Here is a 23260-nt window from a genome sequence, read left to right on the forward strand (position 1 = left end):
TTTCCTGTCACACTGCCTATATATATTTATATACACACACTGTATATACACACATACACACACTGTATATATATATATATACATTTAGCAGACGCTCTTATCCAGAGCGACTTACAGTAAGTACAAGGACATTCCCCCCGAGGCAAGTAGGGTGAAGTGCCTTGCTGCTAAATGACTGCTAAATGACTAAATATACAGAATAGATTCACTCTCACAGTTGTCATCATCGTCTTACCATCCCTCCACTGTACCTACCCATAATCCCTTGCAGGGCCAGACCAAGGTGAAGAGGGCGGGCCGTTGCTGTGATGAGTGTGCCGTCGCCAAGGGAAGCTGTCTATACAAAGGCGTGGTCCGTTACCACGGTGACATGTGGAAGGGGGCGGGGTGTGAGTTCTGCTCGTGTGAGCGTGGGCAGGTGCTCTGCCAGCAGGCCCAGTGCGCTCAGGTGAACTGTCCGCAGGTACGCACATCCCTCAAGGCTGACTCTTTAATCACAAGACATGTTTACTATCGCTCAGCGCTATATGGCCTAGATACAGAGTAAGAGCCAGTCAGGGTTCAGAAGTTTTTTAGGGCAAGAAAACAAATACAGAGATCTGTGTTTTAGTGTGACTGTCGGCAGTGACTGAGCACCGCCAGGCACCAGTCAGCCTGATGAGTCAGATGTTCAGATCCCTCCACAGCACGGGAACCAGCTTACTCCATGACAGCATGTGTTTTTTTGTTAAGCAGAAATACAATAACCTTTTATATTCCTGTCATGCTATAATAATCCCACATAAATCATCGTGTAATATAATTGCGCCCCAGTTAAGTGTTCATTAGCGATAAGTAGCACATTTGGCCTTGTTCCAACCCAGCTGACAAGGTCAAGCTTCCGAGTCAACAGCCAGCAGTCTGATTCTATAAAGCATGTGTCATGGTTCACAAGAACTCCACACATGAACAATCATGAACACATGAACCATCATGATCTAACCCTAACCCTGCCAGTCTCCCACCCTGTTGACTGCTTCTGAGCGTCTACAGTGAGGTTGTTCGTCTGCACGTTAAGTGGTCTGTGTTTAACCGTGTTAACACCCAGAGGGGCAGGAGCACACCAAGGTCACACAGGAAAGAACCCGCTTCTCCCTGAAGGTCGATGGTGTAGTGACAGAGGTCTGGTGGAATAGATTGGGTCTAGATTGTAATTGACAATCTCTTGTCATTAAACGTTTGCTCTGGATGTGAAGCGATTATTGAATAATTCCCTTAAACTTTTGATGTGGAGGGAGGTGAAGAGAGAGAAGGAAGAGAGGATATTGGGGAGAGAAAAGGATTAGAGAGAGAGAGAGATAAGAGAGGTAGAGCAATGAAGAGCTCAACGTGTTTGATCTTGTTTGGGATCAGGGAGAAGTTGTGGTGCAGGTTCCAGGGCAGTGCTGTCCAGAGTGTTCCTCCAGCTCCGCATCCTGCGGCCGCCCTCAGGAGGTATGGTTCACAAACACAACATGTTCCTTATCTCATATTTAGAATTATTGTACTCTGTCACAACAGAGCAACACACATGCATTCTTCTTCCCTATCTACTTGATTTATTGTAAACCTTCAAACATGTTTTTCAACCTAAAGGAACTGATGAATGTTCCTGACCCAGGTCTCATGTCTGTGTTTGAAAACATACCTAGCTGGAGTTACAGTTATCAGTGGTTAGGGTTAGGCTAACCCTAACAGTGGTAAACACGGGGTACATCCGATGACAATACCACTGAAGTAAAATAACAGTTGCACACATCATATTTATTATTTTTTACTTTAAATAGACACAGAGACACTATGAGACTCTGCTTTTACTGTTGGCACCTTCAAGTATGTGTCTGTTTGCATCAGTGTGTGTGCTGTTAGGCAGGACCAGCTCTGATGTCTGTAATCACGCCATCCGTCCAGAGCCAGCATGTTGAACACGTGTAACACGTGTAACACATGTAACGTGTGTGTGTTTCTTGCAGGAGCAGCGGTCCAGAGGCCCCAAGCTCTTAGCGGTGAGCACTAGACATGTCATGCAAGGTGTCTGTAGATCTGGAGGGTTAGTGTAACGTGCAGTGTCTCTCTCTCTCTCTCTCTCTCTCTCTCTCTCTCTCTCTCTCTCTCTCTCTCTCTCTCTCTCTCTCTCTCTCTCTGTCTCACTCTCTCTCTCTCTCTCTCTGTCTCACTCTCTCTCTCTCTCTCTCTCTCTCTGTCTCTCTGTCTCTCTCTGTCTGTCTCTCTCTCTCTCTCTCTGTCTCTCTCTCTCTGTCTCTCTCTCTCTCTGTCTCTCTCTGTCTCTCTCTGTCTCACTCTCTCTCTCTCTGTCTCTCTCTGTCTCACTCTCTCTCTCTCTGTCTCTCTTCGTCTCTCTCTCTCTCTCTCTCTCTCTCTCTCTCTCTCTCTCTCTCTCTCTCTCTCTCTGTCTCTCTGTCTCTCTCTATTTCTCTGTCTCTCTCCTGTCTCTAGGGCTCAGAGCGGTGGAGTGACGGTCCTTGCAGGGAGTGTGAGTGTCGAGAGGGCAGGGTCACCTGCTACCGGCCCTCCTGCCCCTCCTGCCCCCCCGGCACCCTGACAGTCCCCAGAGAGGGGCGGTGCTGCCCCGAGTGTAGCCATGGTAACACACGCCTGCAGTCCTCATGACATCCCCCTGCACTCATATTTTGTCTCATCAATCTCCTTTTTTCTCCTTGGCACCGATATTGATGCCTCAATTCCTGGTTACCAGGGGCCCTCCTGCATTTATATTTCTAAAGAATAATCTATCTTTTTACTCATCAATGAATATTTCTGTAGGAATAATCCTTCATTCTCTAAGGCTCCGAGGGAGAGACAGTTGGAGGAGGAGGGAGGGAGATGGAGAGAGTGAGATAGGAAGCGCAGACTAACAGGCAGTAGTAGGATGAGGTTAGACAACATATCAAGGAAGAGATGTGAGGAAAGAAGGAAACGTCAAATAAACATTTAACAGAGCAGGAGCTAACCTGAGAGAAACATGAGCTTACTCCCTCCCTCCCTGTGTACTGGCTGTGCCTCCCTCCCTCCCTGTGTGCTGGCTGTGCCTCCCTCCCTCCCTGTGTACTGGCTGTGCCTCCCTCCCTCCCTCCCTGTGTACTGCCTGTGCCTCCCTCCCTCCCTGTGTACTGGCTGTGCCTCCCTCCCTCCCTGTGTACTGGCTGTGCCTCCCTCCCTCCCTGTGTACTGGCTGTGCCTCCCTCCCTCCCTGTGTACTGGCTGTGCCTCCCTCCCTCCCTGTGTACTGGCTGTGCCTCCCTCCCTGTGTACTGCCTGTGCCTCCCTCCCTCCCTGTGTACTGGCTGTGCCTCCCTCCCTCCCTGTGTACTGGCTGTGCCTCCTTGCCTCCCTGTGTACGGCCTGTGCCTCCCTCCCTCCCTGTGTACTGGCTGTGCACCTGAGTGTGTGTGTAGGTTGTTTTGTTGTGTGTGAACTGCTGTGTAGCGGCCGTGTACATGACTGTTGAAGGGCTTGTTGTTTACATGCTGTCAGTGTGCATCAGGGGATGAGAGTGTGTGTCCATGCATATGCACTCAAACACACCCATTTGTTTGTGTCTACATCTCCAATAACATGCATATCTACACACACACACACACACCGCCCTGACCAACCTTTCCCTCGGTTTCTGGTTAAGTGGGTTTTCTGCCCCCAGTAGTTGTGTGTGAAAACAGAGCAGTATGTCTTTAGAGGCTGTTTGGATGGTGTGCTTTTGTTGGAGACAGAAGTATCAAATAAACGTCCCTTACTTGGCCAAGAAAAGATTTTGAGCTAGTCTTAGCTAAACTCCTGCTAGCATTAGCTATCTAGTTAGCTAGATAGTTAGTTAGATCAATTCAAATCCCCACTCAACTGTGGCAGGATCTTCATTTCACGACTGGAGACACAGTTAATTCACCAGAGCGTACTACAGTAGTATATCAGCCTGGCTGATCAGGGAACCTCATCAGTCACACAACCGTCCCAGGAAGTTCCCAGCAGCGTCTGGGGGTTGTGGAGCAGGGAGAGTCTGGGGGTTGTGGAGCAGGGAGAGTCTGGGGGTTGTGGAGCAGGAGAACACACTACATCTCCCCTCTTCTCTCTCTCTCTCACACACACTGTACCAACTCCTGCTTCCATCTTTCTCTCTTCCTTTTCTCTCCTCCTCTCCTTCTCTCCTCTCCTTCTATCTTTCCTCTCCTTCTATCTGCCTTCTTTCCTATCTTTCTCCTCTCCTATCTTCCTTTCTTCTTCTCCTTCTTCATCTACAGGTCTACAGTTGGTCTGCCAGTCCAGACCAATCCATCCAATTTATTTATAAATCAAGCTTTTATTTATTGAATACCGAAATGACAATTATGGTGCATTCAGATAGCAACATTTACATTCCATTATTGTTAGACAGACTTTCTCTCTGCTAGCCCTGGTTTTCATACAGCAAATACCTGCTGATAATGAATGTGTATTTCACTGCAATATTATGCCTGACACTGTTTATATAATTTGAATGTGTGTGTGCCTGTGTTTGTGTGTGTGTGCCTGTGTGTGTGTGTGTGTGCCTGTGTTTGTGTGTGTGTGCCTGTGTTTGTGTGTGTGTGCCTGTGTGTGTGTGTGTGTTACAGAGCGGTGTCATGAGGACTGCCTGGTGTGCTCGGGGAGTGCAGAGCAGTGTGAGGTGTGTCGTGACCCCTCAGCCCTGCTGCTGCATGGCCGCTGTCTCCTGTCCTGCCCCCCCCGCTACCATGCCCTGGGCAGGGGGTGTGCAGGTACCACCACCACCCCACACACACAACACCACCACCCCACACACACAACACCACCACCCCACACACACACACACACACACACACACACACACACAGCAGCACGGGGGGAGGAGAGAGGGAGAGCGATTGAAAGACAGCATGAGAGAGCCTGCAGACCCTGTTAGTGACAGCATGTCATAACAGGGCCAAAGTCCTGGAGCTCAAATGTAGGAATCTCTAGACACACACACCTCATATACACCTCACTCACACACACACACACACACACACACATACACACACACAGTGAGACAGGGGATGAAGGCATCACTTGACAGGCAGGCTAATCCTTTCCCCTGAGGAGTGGAATGTTCCAGAATGATAATGGAATGACTGTGTGCTGGACGGTTTGTCCCGGAGGTCGCCCCTCTCAGCGTCAGAGGAGGAACAGTCTAGAATAACGTATGTAAGTTAGGTGGGGGAGGCAGTTGTCCCAGATTCATGGACATACTGTATAGCTTTAGATTTTATTTAATCTTTTTTTACTGTTTAGGACTTTAGTGTTGTAGGGTGAGTGCAGTGGGATGTGTATGTTGGCGAGTGTTTATGTGGAAGGTGAGAGGTGGTGATGAAGGGAGGCTGTGAGAGATCTCCCAGCTGCTGTAGACTGCTGGACTCTCTCCCCCTCCTGTTTATCTCCCCCCGCCTCTCTGCCATCCTCCCTGCCTTTCTCTCACCTTCTAATGTTACCCCTCCATCTCTCTCTCTATCTCTTTATCTATATCACTCTTCCTTTCTCTCTGCCTCTCCCCAGCCTGCCAGTCTTCCTGCGCCACCTGTGAGAGCAGCTTTGAGTGCAGCAGCTGTGGGGGGTCGTCTGTGCTGAGCAGCAGGCAGTGTGTGAACACCTGTGAGCCAGGCTTGTACCGGGACCACACACGCTGCCTGCGTAAGTAACCATCTATCTGTTCTATATCTGCACCTCTGTCTATCATCTATCTATCCTCTATCTATCCTCTATCCTCTATCTGTTCTATATCTGCACCTCTGTCTATCATCTATCCTCTATCTATCCTCTATCTATCCTCTATCTACCCTCTATCTGTTCTATATATGCACCTCTGTCTATCATCTATCTATCCTCTATCTATCCTCTATCTACCCTCTATCTGTTCTATATATTACATTTAGTCATTTAGCAGACGCTCTTATCCAGAGCGACTTACAGTAAGTACAGGGACATTCCCCCGAGGTAAGTAGGGTGAAGTGCCTTGCCCAAGGACACAACGTCAGTTGGCATGACCGGGAATCGAACTGGCAACCTTCGGATTACTAGCCCGATTCCCTCACCGCTCAGCCATCTGACTCCCATATATGCACCTCTGTCTATCATCTATCTACCCTCTATCTATCCTCTATCTACCCTCTATCTGTTCTATATATGCACCTCTGTCTATCATCTATCTATCCTCTATCTATCCTCTATCTATCCTCTATCTATACTCTATCTATCCGCTATCCTCTATCTATCCTCTATCTATGCTCTATCTATTCTCTATCTATCCTCTATCTATACTCTATCTATCCGCTATCCTCTATCCTCTATCTATTCTCTATCTATCCTCTCTCCATCCTCTATGTGCTTCTGCTGCTTCCCTGCTGTCCCAGCCTATCAGGAGGGCTGATCTTGTGAAGGACAGCCTATCAGGAGGGCTGATCTTGTGAAGGACAGCCCTCTGGAGCAGAGAGCTGTAGACTGAAAGTGCTTCTGATGGACAGATTATTGTTTCCTTTGTTTGGGATGAATTAATTACCAAGAATATTTTGTACCCTCCCTCCCCCCACCCCACATCACAACCTCCCCCCACCCCCCATCCCTCCCCCCATCTTCCATCCCTCCCTCCCTCCCTCCCCCCATCACAGCCTCCCACCCCCCATCCCTCCCTCCCTCCCCCCACCCCCCATCCCTCCCTCCCTCCCCCCACCAACCATACCTCCCTCCCCCCCACCCCCCATCCCTCCCTCCCCCCCATCCCTCCCCCCACCCCCCATCACAACCTCCCACCCCCCATCCCTCCCCCCCACCCCCCATCCCCCCCATTTACCTTGTAAAGCTTCTCTAAAACACATTCAGTTCACTCGTGACAGCTCATTAGTGAGGGGATTTATATACATTTTTCCTTAGGTTAGGGTGATGATTAATAAACATCCGTCTTCTCCTGTAATATTGTCTTTGCCTTGATGCTATACATTTTTTTGTTGTTCTCCTACTTTGTCTATTTTTAGACAATGATGAATGGGAGATGATTCCAGAGCTGTTCTGAGGAAGATGGGCGTGTTCTGGGAGCCTGGCAGAGTCTCAGTAGAGATGATGTTTGCTCACCGCTTGACAGCATCTCGTTGTGTTAGCTGAGAGATGACAGGAAGAGTAGACACATTAGCGGCTGGTCCCAGATCTGTTTGTACTTTTGCCCGAATAGTCACCCGGTTACTGTTGCCTACTTTTTTCACTTTTCATCCTACCTGTTTATTTTAGGCTGGTAGGACAATCTGATAGCTAGATAGATTCTGTAGCACTGTAAACATCGATAAATCAATGTACTCCTTTTTCTTTGCTGTGATTGTTTTGTCATTATCACACTATCCTCCTGCCACACAGTCTGGCTCACAGACATACAGGGCCCTGGTATGTTCTGGTGGATGCTGGGACACATACAGGGCCCTGGTATGTCCTGGTGGATGCTGGGACACATACAGGGCCCTGGTATGTCCTGGTGGATGCGGGACACATACAGGGCCCTGGTATGTCCTGGTGGATGCTGGGACACATACAGGGCCCTGGTATGTCCTGGTGGATGCTGGGACACATACAGGGCCCTGGTATGTCCTGGTGGATGCTGGGACACATACAGGGCCCTGGTATGTCCTGGTGGATGCTGGGACACATACAGGGCCCTGGTTCCTCAGTGCTGCTAAATATACTCAGACATTTACATCAAGAGCACTCTGGCTACAAAGCCATCTGCTGAGAGAAGATCAAGGCACAATTTCTTATGAAAGCGCCAGTCCCAGTGTCAGGGAGACAGAGAAGGTGATAAATATTTCATCAGCTCCTCTTGTTCCTGTGTGAGGTCTAAGCTGGAGGAGCTCAGTCCCCCCCCCCCCCCCCCCACACACACACACAGACAGACAGATAGGAGAAAGAGATCACAGTCACTATTTGAAGGGACCTCAAAACAGTCTGCTGGGGCTTCTGACCGATATTTCTCCCTCTGTCTCAGGTTGTCATGAGTCATGTTCAGAGTGTGTTGGGCCGGGTCCAGAGGAGTGTGTGTCCTGTTCCTCCCCAGCCCTCCTGCTAAGAGAGGGTGTGTGTGTCTCAGACTGTGGACCAGGCTTCTACACGCAGAGAGGCATCTGCTACGGTGAGCTGCTGCTGCCCTGACAAACCTCACCCCTCACCCTCCTCCCACTTCACCCTCCTGACCCTCCTCACCCTGGTGCTTCCCCTGGTCCCCCCCCTGGTGCCTCCCCTGGTGCTTCCCCTGGTGCCTCCCCTGATGCCTCCCTTGGTGCCTCCCCTGGTCCCCCCCCTGGTGCCCCCCCTGGTGCCTCCCCTGGTGCCTCCCCTGGTCCCCCCCCTGGTGCCTCCCCTGGTGCCCCCCTGGTCCCCCCCCTGGTGCCTCCCCTGGTGCCTCCCCTGGTCCCCCCCCCTGGTGCCTCCCCTGGTGCCTCCCCTGGTCCCCCCCCTTGTGCCCCCCCTGGTGCCTCCCCTGGTGCCTCCCCTGGTGCCTCCCCTGGTCCCCCCCCCTGTGCCTCCCCTGGTGCCTCCCCTGGTGCCTCCCCTGGTCCCCCCCCCTGTGCCTCCCCTGGTGCCTCCCCTGGTGCACATGCTAAATTAGCATCTCCGGCTCTCAGAGACTCTCCAGCCCACATCTGCATTTTCCATTACAGCATGGATTAGCGCTCCTGTGAACACTCTACGCTCAGTAAACACATTATCCTGGGAGATAGCGGCCCACAATGCACCATTCCCGTGAGCGGGAGACACAGTAACCTGCAGGTGAAGGATGTGCTGGTTCCCTCCATGGAAACCAGCCAGTCAGCTGGCAGAACCACAATCCACGTTGAATTGGAATGTGTTTATTTGTATTTTACTCTAATGAAGTTCCAGATCTGCTTGAATCAGCATATGCATAGTTTCTATTTTTAACAGAAGAGATGGTAGCGAGGGGCAAAGCGGTGATGAGTGAAAGGACAAAGTTGCTGTTCTCAGGTGGGGATGAGTGGAAGGGCAAAGCTGCTGTTCTCTAATGGGGATGAGTGGAAGGGCAAAGCTGCTGTTCTCAGGTGGGGATGAGTGGAAGGGCAAAGCTGCTGTTCTCTAATGGGGATGAGTGGAAGGGCAAAGCTGCTGTTCTCAGGTGGGGATGAGTGGAAGGGCAAAGCTGCTGTTCTCAGGTGGGGATGAGTGGAAGGGCAAAGCTGCTGTTCTCAGGTGGGGATGAGTGGAAGGGCAAATTTGCTGTTCTCAGGTGGGGATGAGTGGAAGGGCAAAGCTGCTGTTCTCAGGTGGGGATGAGTGGAAGGGCAAAGCTGCTGTTCTCAGGTGGGGATGAGTGGAAGGGCAAAGCTGCTGTTCTCAGGTGGGGATGAGTGGAAGGGCAAAGCTGCTGTTCTCAGGTGGCGCCTGAAGGCAGCCTCCTGCTGAAGCTTGTTCCTGTGTAGAGGGTTGTGGGGGACGTACCCACGGGCCATCTTAACGCACGTCAAACCTTTGAGGAGCTGTGTGAGGGTCAGGTGAATAAGAGAGTGTGGAAACACGAGCAGACTTCCTCCCTGGCTCTTCCGGCTGGGTGTGTTTGTGTGTTTAGTTGCGTTGACAGCTGACATTTCTCATACCCTCAAGCGTGGTTGATGAAATGTTTCATCAACAGTCATGTTTTAGCACGTTGGTTTTCTGAATGCCTTGTATGTAAGGGAAACCCTCACATACAGACCATATAGATCCAGAAGGATTCTTTGTATTCAGAATTTGAACTGTGTTCAGAGTTTTGTCTGGAATCACAAGCAGAAGTATGTTTGTTGTCAGTTACACTGAAGTGAAGAGCCAGTACTGAAGCTGATCTGTGTGACTGTTCCCCCCCAGCCTGCGACCCCTCCTGCGCCTCCTGTTACCCTGACAACCCCAAGTGCATGAGCTGCCCCCCAGGTTTTGCCTTGCATCATGGGAAATGTGTTTCCGACTGTCTTGAAGGGCATTACCTTGAAAGTGACAGCAGGTGTAGAGGTACGTATCTCTTCAGAACCAAAACATGTACTACAAACTGTCTTGAAAACATCTATTTTGTAACATGTCCACATTTTGAGGTCTCATTGAGGTGTGCTACTATTTTATATAGTGTCCATTGACACACACAAACATCACTGTGAGCATGTGACTGAGTACCACTACTGTAAGCCAGCATGTGTGACCTGGGTCCTCTTGCCTCCAGCTTGTCCAGGTTCCTGCTCCTCCTGCTCTGGACCCGGGGGCTCCCAGTGCTCGCGCTGCCCAGACGGACGCTCCCTCAGTGGGGGCCGCTGTGTGGAGGCCTGCGGAGAGGGGCTGTATCCTCAGGACGGGGCCTGCCACAGTAAGAACAGTTATCACTTCACACAAACACAGCTACCATTTATCACTTCACACAAACTCAGCTACCAGTTATCACTTCACACAAACACAGCTTCTAGTTATCACTTCACACAAACACAGCTACCTGTTATCACTTCACACAAACACAGCTACCAGTTATCACTTCACACAAACACAGCTACCAGTTATCACTTCACACAAACACAACCTGTTGCTTGTTTGTTAATTAATCCCAATGATCCTAGTAACACTTCCCTTCGTTGCCTTTTGAGCCCTGCATCACCCCCAGCCCTGCTTCCCCCGTACGTTAGACATAATCTCAGCCTTCTATTGTTCCTACAAGCCGCATGCTTGCTAACGAGCTCACACATCATCGACTCTCCTTCAGGGGGACACAGTAACAGCTGGCTCAATCAAGCGCTCTCACACAAACTGGAGCTGTTATTACCTTGTATGTGATGAAGACAATTGGAAACTAGATCCTTGGCTGGGTTGTGAGTGTGTCTAACCCTAAATCCCCTCCCCCTCTCCCCCAGTCCTAAACCTAACTCTCTCCCCCAGTCCTAACCCTAACTCTCTCCCCCAGTCCTAACCCTCCCCCTTTCTCCCAGTCCTAACCCTCCCCCTCTCTCCCAGTCCTAACCCTAACTCTCTCCCCCAGTCGTAACCCTCCCCCTTTCTCCCAGTCCTAACCCTCCCCCTCTCTCCCAGTCCTAACCCTCCCCCTCTCTCCCAGTCCTAACCCTCCCCCTCTCTCCCAGTCCTAACCCTCCCCCTCTCTCCCAGTCCTAACCCTCCCCCTCTCTCCCAGTCCTAACCCTAACTCTCTCCCCCAGTCGTAACCCTCCCCCTTTCTCCCAGTCCTAACCCTCCCCCTCTCCCCCAGTCCTAACCCTCCCCCTCTCCCCCAGTCCTAACCCTCCCCCTCTCTCCCAGTCCTAACCCTCCCCCTCTCTCCCAGTCCTAACCCTAACTCTCTCCCCCAGTCGTAACCCTCTCCCTCTCTCCCAGTCCTAACCCTCCCCCTCTCTCCCAGTCCTAACCCTCCCCCTCTCTCCCAGTCCTAACCCTCTCCCTCTCTCCCAGTCCTAACCCTCCCCCTCTCTCCCAGTCGTAACCCTCTCCCTCTCTCCCAGTCCTAACCCTCCCCCTCTCTCCCAGTCCTAACCCTCCCCCTCTCTCCCAGTCCTAACCCTCCCCCTCTCTCCCAGTCCTAACCATCCCCCTCTCTCCCAGTCCTAACCCTAACTCTCTCCTCCCCAGGCTGCCATGTGTCCTGCCGGGTGTGTCTGGGTCCCGGCCCGTCTGGCTGTCTGGCCTGCAGGAAGCCAGAGGAGGCTCTGCTGCCCCAGGGTGCTGCTGGGGGTGGGGGTGTGTGTGTGTCGGGTTGCACCGCACGCCACTACCTGGACGCGTCACACACCTGCCGAGGTGGGTACACAGTGTGTGTCTCTGTAACCGCAAGTGCTGTTTGTTCATCTTCAGTGAACTTACACCAGTGGTATTTCACTGCCGTTCAAGCCTTTTGTTGTTGTAACAGCCTTTTCAGCTTTTGGTGAACAGACTCTGTGTGTGTGTGAGTCCTCGCAGTGCTTTCACACCTGCCAGGACTGGGAAACTCCAGCTTGTCTGAGGCCGAACAAGACCTCAGTCACTATCTGAGCTTACATCCCCTCTTCCTATGAGCTCATGGCTTATCTAACAACACTCAACTGCTCATTAGGGGGGAGAGGCCAGCATTTACAGGAACAGAAAGACACCACTGACATCCTTTTACTGCTTTCCATTCCCACGCTGCAGGGGCAGCTCTGGAGCACTGCGCTCGCTTTACAGTCAACCACCAGCTGGACCCTACAGCTCACACAGAGCACAGCTAGCTATTACTGTAATTGCAGCGCAGACTCTGGAGTTCATGTAGCTTCCTGTTAGTTTATACATTCTGGCTTTCCGGAGAATAATTATCCTTCCATTGTTCATCTTTAGCTGTTTATTTGTTTTGTTTTTTTTCAACATTCAATTTTCAGTGTAAATCCTAACTGAATGTGTCTCTAAGATGGAAAAGCCATCCATTTAATCCTTAGGAGAACATGCATTCACTGCTGTCAGCTCTCTGCCAACTTTGATTTACTTTGTAAACACAGCATGCAACTTGAAAAGAAACCGAAAACTCACTCTAATTTTTACATTTACATTTAGTCATTTAGCAGACGCTCTTATCCAGAGCGACTTACAGTAAGTACAGGGACATTCCCCCGAGGCAAGTAGGGTGAAGTGCCTTGCCCAAGGACACAACGTCATTTTGCACAACAAGAATCAAACCGGCAATCTTCTGATTATTAGCCCGATTCCCTAACCGCTCAGCCACCTGACTCATATTTTTATTTGATTAGGGTTCTTCTTTGACTATTTATTCATCTGTATGGCCTCATGTGTTTGGCTGTGGTTCCTTGTCAGAACTTAAAAGCGTCCTGGTGCTCCTAGAGCAGGACAGTGAATGTGGTGGGGCTGCAGGGGTCAGGAGGGACCGGGGGGGACATGCACAAGGCCCCTAGACAGGTCAAAATGGAAGGACAAAACACACACATACAGGCTCACCTCTGCTCTGGTGACAGATCGGGTGTCTCAGAGGAAATTCCAGCCTGAAAATCCCTCTCTCTCTTCAGTCCCCACCCCTGTAACCCTAGCTCAGCATACAGATAGTCAGAGTAGAAGGCTTAATGCAACTCTGCGTTCAGGCCACCCCTAACTGGCTCACTCACAACACTAAGACACCACACATCCTCCCTGGGAAACTTCTAGAACATGAAAAGGGAAGCAAGATCATAAATACGTCCTGAACACTGAACACATCTTGATCATGCATCCTCAGCAAAATCCAAAGTGAAGTACATTGGCCTATTCTTGTGTCAAAATCCTCAGAGAATGAACTAGCAAGGGAATGAATTTGAAAAGTACCAGGATCAATATCCTCCCCCACAACTGCCGACAAATTAGATATCCCAGAAGCAATAAAAGGTAGATGGTGACTGCTGTCTATCTTTCTCTCCTTCCCCTCTTTCCTCCAACAAAGGGCATGTTGACAGCGGTCCTATTTAATATGCCCTCGGCATTGTGAGAGAGAGAGAGAGAGAGAGAGAGAGAGAGAGGGAGGATAAACTCAATTACAGAAATAGATGGGCTTTTTCACTGTTGACAAGTTAAGCTGCCAGAGCAGACACAGGGTGTGTCTGTCTGACTGGACAGCCCCATGACTGTTCCAGCTCCTGCTGCTCGACACACGTGTGTGTGTGCGCGTGTGTGTGTGTGGGCGGGGAGTTGGGGGGGGGGGGGGGGTATGGAGGTTTGTGGAAGTGCAGGTTCATGTGTCTCTCTGTCACCCGCTCCTGAACACAGTGTTGAGTAGGAGCCTGGCTCCTCCCAGCCTGTGGGGAGCTGACGGGCAGCAGGTAGGGTCTGTCCTGGAGGTGTACAGGAAGTCCCTCTGCTAGCTGTCTGACACTACACACACACACACTCCTGTTACACGCACACACTCCTACTGCACTACACACACACACCAGCACAATTCAACTTAAGAACACACATTTATACACTGTACACACAAACATGCACGTACACACACACACACTTAGAATCCGGGTCTGAGTTCTCCTAGCAAGAGCCTGACAATAGCTGTCTTTTTGTCCTAGATTTCCCATCAGTAGTTAAAGCTCTGCTACCAGAACAGTGTTAAAATGCTCAATATTTGTGTCAAGTCAGCATCAAAGGCTTTCAATAAAACGTTCTCTTTCCTTCTCACTTTTATCCAAACAAAGCCTTAATCCCTTCCCTCTCTTTCGATTCTTCCAGAATGTCACACTTCCTGTCTTCAGTGCATGGGAGGAAGTGCCCACAACTGTACTTCCTGCTCTGCACCCTTCATCCTCCACGATGACCAGTGTGTCTCTGAGTGCCCCCAAGGCTTTCACGTCCAGGACAACACCTGTCTAGGTGAGAGGACCGCACAACTATTAACATGAGGAAATTAGACTTTGAATGTTAAATGTTTGTAAGGTTACTTATACTTGATGCAACACTAAGCATGGGTGAGCAGAAAAAGGGAGACGAGCTTCTGGAATCTACTCCACTGTTGCATGAAAGCATCGTGCAATTAGTCGATACGATTCCCTCGTGTACCAAAGCATATGAAAAGGTATGAAGCATTTCCCCAGAGCAGCATCTCTTCCAGGAAGAATCACCAGGCTCACCTGGTCAGAACGCTAAGAACACTCATTATGTTTCCATGGAAATTAGTTTAATTCCACCATTAAACCATCTACATGTCCCTGGTTTACAGACTGAGGCAGTAGGCTGATACCCTGAGTCAGCAGACCGGCACTGCTTGGGTGCCTCGACAACTTCCTCTAATTAACTGAGGAGGATTGGAGGCAACAAAAGGTTGCCTTCATCTAGAATTAATTAGAAAATCTTCTTTTACGATGATGACTCTTCATTGGCTGCCTGTCTTAACTGTTCATGTTCTTATCCGTACTTCTAGTTACATTATCTACTGTGGTGTACGATACTGTATGATACTGCTACGTAGTGTCTTAAGAACACAAACAGGATTCCCTTCATTGAACGCTGGGAGCTATAGTATTGAGTTATGTCATCATTCCTAATATGAACTCCTCCTGCCCCCAGCATGCCACCCCTCCTGCCCATCCTGCTCCGGGCCCTCCCAGGCGGACTGCCAGGCCTGCGCTCCCCAGAGCTCCCTCCACAACGGATACTGCAGGACGCGCTGCCCCGAGGGACACTACCTCGGCCCTGATGGGTCCTGCCAAGGTGAGGCCGACCCCTGGGCGGAGTAGGGAGAACTAGTGTATCAGAATCTGAATAAAGTTTCATCGCTAAGTAGTTTACACAACTGTATGTGAGTGTGTTTGTGTGAGCGTGTTTGTGAGTGAGAGTGTGTGTGTGTGTGTTGATGTGTGTGTGTGTGTGTGTGTATGGACTGTGTCTTATTATGATAAGTAAACACTACTGGAGCAGAGTCCCTGGAGAAGATCCTTCCTCAAACTTTCTGGAGCATTGTTGATTGTCCTCAGCCAAAAACATAAAATAAAAGATGGCTTGTGGCACTTCAGACACTGACATTGTACTTAACACCTCCCACTGACTCGCACACACCGATTAAACAGCAGCAGAACTAAAAGTGCTATTCAGAGCTTAAAAACTGTGATACCTGTTTGTGTGTGTGTGTGGCAAAGGAAATCAGTTTGCCCCCATCAGGGATCTATGGAGCCCCATAACTGCATCATTTCTAGCTAACCATGGTTACTGTTACCATGGTTACTGTTACCATGGGGTAAAGTTACTGTTACCATGGGTTAAAGTTTGAGGGGAGCCCAAGGGTGATTCTCCAGCCTGGCTGCTGTTCCCTCCTGTTCCAAGGTGACCCTGAGCTGGACTGGGATTAAGGGACACATCTCTTAAAAGCTCTTGTTTAATATTTATAGGATCAAGCAGGATGAATGTTCTGGTCTGCAGAGCCTCGCTTCACTCTTTGACAGGCGTCCCTGGTGTATCGTGGGCTAAATCTTTCATTAGGCCTCGAAAAACAGGCTAGAACATTCAGACAGGCTAATTGCAGCCAGAAGACGGTTCTGCTTCCCTCAAGCGATAACGTTTCACCTCTTTTAATGGGTGTTCATGAGAGCTAGTTCTGCTATGGACTAATTCGATTTTGGATTTCTCAAACCCTTGGGTTGTTTATTTTGACAAAAAACTTCTGGATTCTACAGGCAAACTTTTCAGAAACATGTCTTCCTTGGTAAATGTAATGTGTTGAGTCTGCAGTCATTCAGATCTGCAGACCTGAAATCTGCTCTGCTGAGGGTTAGAACACTGGAACTCAACAAGGAGGTCAGGATCAATCAACACCAGGTTATTGTTATAGCTCGTCTGAACATCCAGTCGATAATACAGAAGTTTCATGTGTTTTTCCTCCCTGTGTGTGTGTGTGTGTGTGTGTGTGTGTGTGTGTGTGTGTGTGTGTGTGTGTGTGTGTGTGTGTGTGTGTGTGGAAAGTCAGTGCTACTTCATGTATGCTGATATGAGGAATGTTGATATGATATAATGTGACAGAAAGGGGAGGTGTAGCTGTGAAATGATATCAGTGTTGTAGTGTTGATGCTGGCTCAGGGCCAGGATCACCTGGGAGCTGGCGGGTCAGTGTTGTCTGTAGTGGTGATGCTGGCTCAGGGCCAGGATCACCTGGGAGCTGCGGGGAGATGAGCACAGGGGTCAGCTTTCAGGGGAGCGCTTGTGTGTTTGAATATCACCCACACTATTTCATGTCTATTGTCCTCTGTGTTAAACAAAGCCTCAGTTCACTTGAAAACAAAACATTTTCAGAAATGCGCAGACTTCAAAAACACCTACTTTCCATGAGGAAGAGGTGTCTTAATGTCACATTCACACAGAGTGGCATGCTCTCCATAGTGGCACTCTGACCCACAGCCCAGCTGAGGAGAATCAATCAAACTTTATTGAAAAGGGTTTCGTTGGACAACCTTCCTGTTCAGTAAGGATGAAAGTCTGAGGAGGTCTGGTGGATCTCTCCCTCCCAGTGTCTCTGATCCACAGTCAAGAGAGGAAATCTTCCAACAGTTCTCAAGGTCTGATCCTGTACCAGCCCTGCTCCTTATCCCTCTCATCAGCTGGCTGTCTCCTGGTGCAGCTGCTGTCTTCTTAGATAGTCATCTGACTCCAGACCTGCCCACTAGCCAGCCAAGCCTGACCCACTTCCAGATAACAAAGAGGAGCGTGTTAGATCCCCTCTGTCTGCCAGCCCTGCAGATAGACAGATATGTCTGGTAGTGTGTGTGTAGGTGTTTGCAGCCTGCAGTCATGTGTTCATGTGTCCCCTGTGTCCCCAGCCTGCAGTGAGGGCTGCCAGCGCTGCACAGCCGACCTCCAGACCAGGGTAGGCAGCGTGTGTCTGTGGTGCCAGGTGCCCAGGACCCTGTTGCTGGGCGACCACTGTGTCTCCGCCTGCCCCCCGGGGCGCTACGCCTGGCACGGAGCCTGCCGGAGTAAGACCACCGCTACCACACCTGTTTACCACACACACACCACTACCACACCTGTTTACCACACACACACCGCTACCACACCTGTTTACCACACACACACCACTACCACACCTGTTTACCACACACACACCGCTACCACACCTGTTTACCACACACACACCGCTACCACACCTGTTTACCACACACACACCACTACCACACCTGTTTACCACACACACACCGCTACCACACCTGTTTACCACACACACACCGCTACCACTCCTGTTTACCACACACACACCGCTACCAGGCTGGTTTACTCATCCTAGCTGGACGTCTTCATACTATCTGGATGTCTTCATACTAGCTGGATGTCTTCATCCTAGCTGGACGTCTTCATACTATCTGGATGTCTTCATACTAGCTGGATGTCTTCATCCTAGCTGGATGTCTTCATACTAGCTGGATGTCTTCATCCTAGCTGGATGTCTTCATCCTAGCTGGATGTCTTCATACTAGCTGGATGTCTTCATCCTAGCTGGATGTCTTCATACTAGCTGGATGTCTTCATACTAGCTGGATGTCTTCATCCTAGCTGGATGTCTTCATACTAGCTGGATGTCTTCATACTAACTGGATGTCTTCATCCTAGCTGGATGTCTTCATACTAGCTGGATGTCTTCATCCTAGCTGGATGTCTTCATCCTAGCTGGATGTCTTTATACTAGCGTTGTGGTTGTTTGGTAGACTTGTTGGCCGTCAGAGTTTGTCTCTGTGGACTGACAGTGTCAGTGTCTCCTCCCAGGATGCCATCCTTCCTGTGAGGCCTGCAGCGGGGAGGGGCCTCTGTCCTGCACTTCCTGTCCCACCCCCATGGTCCTCCTGCCCTCTGGGCTCTGCTCTGCCAGCTGTCCCAGGGGTTACTATGCCAACGGAGACAGAGTCTGCAATGGTGAGTATCGCCCTGGTGACAGATCTTTCCTCAGACAGTTTAAAGATGTCTTCCTGATGACCTCTAACCCTGATGACCTCTGACTCTGATGACCTCTAACCCTGATGACCCCTGGATGTGCAGCGTGTGACCCCCCGTGCCTGAGCTGTGAGGCTGCGGGGGCTTGCCGGTCCTGCAGGGATCCGTCCCAGGTGCTGCTGTTTGGGGAGTGTCAGGACAGCTGTGCCCAGCAGTACTACCTCAACACCACCACCAGAGCCTGCACAGGTACCCTCCTCTGCCCCTCACACCCCCTGCTGACTCACCCACCCCAGCCCCCTGGATGAGGCCTTTCATGTTTATCCAAAGCTCGTTTTTTTGTTATTGTCCCAACTGTGAGCATCTCAAAGCATATATTTAAATGCCGCAAACCTGCTGTAGCCTGCTGCATGTTTTCCTTCTTTTTTAGATAAGGTAAACATCAAACAGCTTGCTATTTTCTGATGTTAAAGCAGGACATTGAAGGTATTCTATGGAAATGACTGCTTGGTGCAAACACTAAAGTAAATCTTTTATCCTTTATCGGGAAGGTGTTGATAATAACATAATTCGGGTTTCCCAGGCCCTAGGCCCTATAACAGACCTGCTAACCTCTATCTGACAGGATTAAGGTTATACTAACTGCTAGTAGTGGGGAAAGGAGATGAAGTAGATTTGCTTTGAGATGACTAGACCATGGAGACTGTTTATCCCCCGAGCCAGACACCGCTACCTGGAGAACCCTCTGACCCCTGAGTGAACCTGCAGAGGAAGCTAGCTAGCTAGCTCGCTAACTGTGGTTGTTGTTCTGCCTGAGCTGCTAATGAGGAGGCTGCGGTGACCTTAAGCCTAACATGCAGAACAGACGAGACAGGGATGCGAATCTGAACCACATTAGAGGAGTTAGCAGCAAGATCCAGTGTTGCTGTCTGTCAGCTGTCAACACACTCGCTGCTGCCGGAGCAGGTTGTCCTGTTTCCCTTCAGGGTGACCTGAATATGTAGAGGAGGTCTGATGTCTGAGGCACCATGTCACCTGACTAAGGCACCATGTCACCTGACTGAGGCACCATGTCACCTGACTGACTGGGCTGCTGGAACCTTAAGACCAGAGGTACTAGGGTTCATTAGTGCAGGGAATGTTCTGGACTGACCAAGTAGGTTTGGGCTACATTTCTACCTCCCCTTTTCTCTTACACACACACTTTAACACACACACACTTTAACACACACACACGCGCGCACAAACACACACCCTTTCTCTGACATTTTCTCTTTCACACACACAAACTCACACACATTCACTCACATTCACACACACGTATTGATCCAGATATTCATGTTTCTCTTTCTTCCTCAGACGCTATGCGGTGTCTGTCACTGCCAGTGTCACTCTCTCTGGATTATTTGTGCTTCCTATCTCATATTCCTACTGTGTCCTACACTTTCTTCTGACCCTGAGTTAGGTTTGTGTGTGTTTGTGTCTGTGTGTGTTTGTGTGTGTGTGTGTGTGTTTGTGTGTGTGTGTGTGTTTGTGCGTGTGTGTGTGTGTGTGTCTCCATCAGCTTTGCAGGATGGTATTCTCACTTGTGTATGCCTCTCACAGATGCAACTATGTCCTTTTCTCCTCTACTCTCTCCTCTCTCCTCCTCCTCTCATCTCTCTCCTCCTCTCTCTCCTCTCCCCTCCTCTATCTCTTCCTCCTTTCTCCTCTCTCTTCTCCTCTCTCTCCCCTCCTTTCTCCTCTCTCCTCTCCTCTACTCTCTCCTCTCTCCTCCTCCTCTCATCTCTCTCCACCTCTCTCTCCTCTCCTCTCCTCTCTCTCCCCTCCTTTCTCCTCTCTCCTCTCCTCTACTCTCTCCTCTCTCCTCCTCCTCTCACCTCTCTCCTCCTTCTCTCTCTCCTCTCCTCTCCTCTCTCCCCTCCTCTCTCTCCTCCTCCTCTCTCTCCCCTCCTCTCTCCTCAGAGTGTGACTGGAGCTGTAACTCCTGCAGGGGTCCCCTGGTGTCAGACTGTCTGCAGTGTATGGAGGGGCTGGTTCTGCTGGAGGGAATGTGTTCCCAGGCCTGCTCTCCCGGATCCTACCAGCATGGGGACACCTGCCTGCGTCAGTACCCCACTCTCATGAGAACAGTCAACGTCTTATTAAAACTAATGATTGATTTGAACCAAGTTAGACATTTGACTTGAAGTTAAAGCTGCAGTGTGGTGATGTGTGTTCTTGTGTCCAGGCTGTGAGGAGGACTGTGAGCAGTGTCAGGGACCAGGTGTCTGTGAGCGCTGCCAGGCCCCCCTCGTGCTGCGGCAGGGGCGCTGTGTGGCAGGCTGCGGCAGGAACTTCTTCCTGGATGCTTCCATGCAACTTTGCACACGTGAGAACTTCAGTCAGCCTCAACGCAGTCTGTTTAGATGTTACTGATAGATTTGATTGATCTTATCTGATGGACCTAAGTAATAAATGCAATCAAGTGATTCTGAGGATCAACAAGGGTTTCAAAGTGGTGGAAAATTCCTTTTTGAAGTATTTTCAGGGAAATTTGTGAACTTTTCTATATTCATTGTTTAGTTTCTTTTGTATTCATCGTATATCAGTCAGATTGCCAGGTATTAGAGGAGGGCAGGTGTAACACTAGAACAGTGAGAGCTTGTTGTTGTTCTGCAGCCTGCGCCAAGGACTGTGTGGAGTGTGAGGAGGAGGGTCTCTGCAGGGTGTGTCGTTACCATGCCTACCTGAGAGACGGACGCTGCGTCCCTGACTGCGGACGCGGTTACTATGCCGACAAGAAGACCATGACCTGCTATGGTGAAACATGGATTCTGTTCCATCGTTATGCATGGAGTCTTTACATGCTAATATGCCATTGAAAATCTATATCTAACCCTGACACTAAAATGTGTTTTTTTTATTTCCTGACAAGTAGACCCATATATTGAAGCTTTTCTTCCTTCCTTCCTTCCAACCCTTCATCCCTCTCTCACCCTCCCTCTCCTTTCTTCGCCCACCCTCCCTTTATCTCCCCCTCCCCACACACACCTCCACCCCCCCTCCCTCTCCAGTTAACACCCACGCCCCCACCCTCCGTGTGAACGGCACCTTGCTGGTGCCCCTTGAGGGGATGGTGCCCCTGCCCCCCTCCCTGCTGTCTACCCAGGGCCCCCCCGGGCCCCTGTCACTCCAGCTGCTGCAGCCCCCCAGCAGCGGGCGCCTGGTCGTGGTGGACGGGGGCGGGGAGCGCCCACTGGCACGGGACGACAGTTTCTCCTGGGCCCAGCTGCAGGGGGGGGCGGTGCGCTTCAGCCAGGACAAGGACAAGCCCAGGTAAGGGGGGTGTAGATGTGTAGGTGAAGAGACAAGGACAAGCCCAGGTAAGGGGGGTGTAGATGTGTAGGTGAAGAGACAAGGACAAGCCCAGGTAAGGGGGGTGTAGATGTGTAGGTGAAGAGACAAGGACAAGCCCAGGTAAGGGGGGTGTAGATGTGTAGGTGAAGAGACAAGGACAAGCCCAGGTAAGGGGGGTGTAGATGTGTAGGTGAAGGGATAGATATCTCACGGATATTGGAATGGATGAAATGTTTGACGTGTTGGGTGTTTCTGTGGACGAGTGTTTCTACCTGTAGTGTCAGTTGAGTGTGTGTGTGTTATGTTCCTCAGGTGTGTGTGTGTGTGTGTTATGTTCCTCCACAAGCAGCTCCCACAATATTAACCAGAGCCTCAGATCCTCACAGCCTCACAGCCTCAGATCCTCAGATCCTCAGAGCCCCACAGCCCCACAGCCTCAGAGCCTCACAGCCTCACAGCCTCAGATCCTCAGAGCCCCACAGCCCCACAGCCTCAGAGCCTCACAGCCTCACAGCCTCAGATCCTCAGAGCCTCACACAGCCTCAGAGCCTCACAGACTCACAGCCTCACAGCCTCAGATCCTCAGAGCCTCACAGCCTCACAGCCTCAGAGCCTATGGTCTGAGATCAAGAGTTGATCTCCCTGCTTTTTACTGCGTTCATTAAAACAGCCCTTCATCTATAATGAATCTTCCAAAATGCAAGACATATTTGGAGGCATAAAATTCAGTTCAGAAACAACTTATATTACTGCCTTCAATTGAACATTCTCTCACTTTTCATATTTGAATACAGGGATATTGTTCAGCTGTCAACTCATTGCAATATGTCCGTAATTCAAATCCACCTCCCAACCACTTTATTGACAGAAAAGCAGCCATAGCAATAAACATGTGCAGCAGTCTTGTACCGTACTAAAAATAAATCATCATAAGTAACTGACACATAATAGCAAAGGCAATTTATTAGCATAGCTTGAATCTGGAGCTTTGTATAGGAGAGGGGATAGGAGAGGTGAGAACAGTAGAGTTGAGGTGATAGGAGAGGTGAGATCAGTAGAGTTGAGGTGATAGGAGAGGTGAGACCAGTAGAGTTGAGGTGATAGGAGAGGTGAGACAGTAGAGTTGAGGTGATAGGAGAGGTGAGATCAGTAGAGTTGAGGCGATAGGAGAGGTGAGACCAGTAGAGTTGAGGTCAGGAGAGGTGATATGAGAGGTGATACGAGAGGTGAGACCAGCCTGTGTGCTGCGCCTCCAGAGGTGATTACAGCTGCTGACTCAGCAGTGATCCCTCTGGGACTCTGACTCTGATTTTCCTCCCTCACTATTTCTCCCTCTCTTTGCTGTGTGTGGTGTGTGTGTGTTACTCCAGGAGTGGGGAGTTCACCCTTCGTGTTGCAGATCTCCAGCCCTCCTCCCGGCTCAGACTGTCCATGTGCAGGCAGTGTCCATGCAGGTAGGACACACACATTAAGAAGAAGATTTGTCACCCAGTCAAGAGGAGAGTATGGCCTG

General features: G+C 50.2%; 1 protein-coding gene across 1 annotated transcript in view; it reads left to right on the forward strand.

The window, feature by feature from the left end:
• Nucleotides 1–23260, forward strand: part of fras1 (Fraser extracellular matrix complex subunit 1) — a 71920-nt gene that overhangs the window by 38828 nt on the left and 9832 nt on the right. Inside the window, exons 9-28 of the mRNA XM_067228524.1 lie at nucleotides 272–463; nucleotides 1393–1473; nucleotides 1992–2024; nucleotides 2476–2623; nucleotides 4623–4766; nucleotides 5560–5694; nucleotides 8027–8170; nucleotides 9895–10035; nucleotides 10241–10381; nucleotides 11644–11811; nucleotides 14230–14370; nucleotides 15064–15207; nucleotides 17304–17459; nucleotides 18244–18390; nucleotides 18514–18657; nucleotides 20374–20514; nucleotides 20639–20779; nucleotides 21070–21210; nucleotides 21465–21726; nucleotides 23118–23201. Of these exons, the coding sequence (XP_067084625.1) occupies nucleotides 272–463; nucleotides 1393–1473; nucleotides 1992–2024; nucleotides 2476–2623; nucleotides 4623–4766; nucleotides 5560–5694; nucleotides 8027–8170; nucleotides 9895–10035; nucleotides 10241–10381; nucleotides 11644–11811; nucleotides 14230–14370; nucleotides 15064–15207; nucleotides 17304–17459; nucleotides 18244–18390; nucleotides 18514–18657; nucleotides 20374–20514; nucleotides 20639–20779; nucleotides 21070–21210; nucleotides 21465–21726; nucleotides 23118–23201 (2828 nt within the window). The remainder of the gene's footprint in view (nucleotides 1–271; nucleotides 464–1392; nucleotides 1474–1991; nucleotides 2025–2475; nucleotides 2624–4622; nucleotides 4767–5559; nucleotides 5695–8026; nucleotides 8171–9894; nucleotides 10036–10240; nucleotides 10382–11643; nucleotides 11812–14229; nucleotides 14371–15063; nucleotides 15208–17303; nucleotides 17460–18243; nucleotides 18391–18513; nucleotides 18658–20373; nucleotides 20515–20638; nucleotides 20780–21069; nucleotides 21211–21464; nucleotides 21727–23117; nucleotides 23202–23260) is intronic.

This window comes from Osmerus mordax, chromosome 24 (assembly GCF_038355195.1).
Source record: "Osmerus mordax isolate fOsmMor3 chromosome 24, fOsmMor3.pri, whole genome shotgun sequence".
Taxonomy (NCBI): Eukaryota; Metazoa; Chordata; class Actinopteri; order Osmeriformes; family Osmeridae; genus Osmerus; species Osmerus mordax.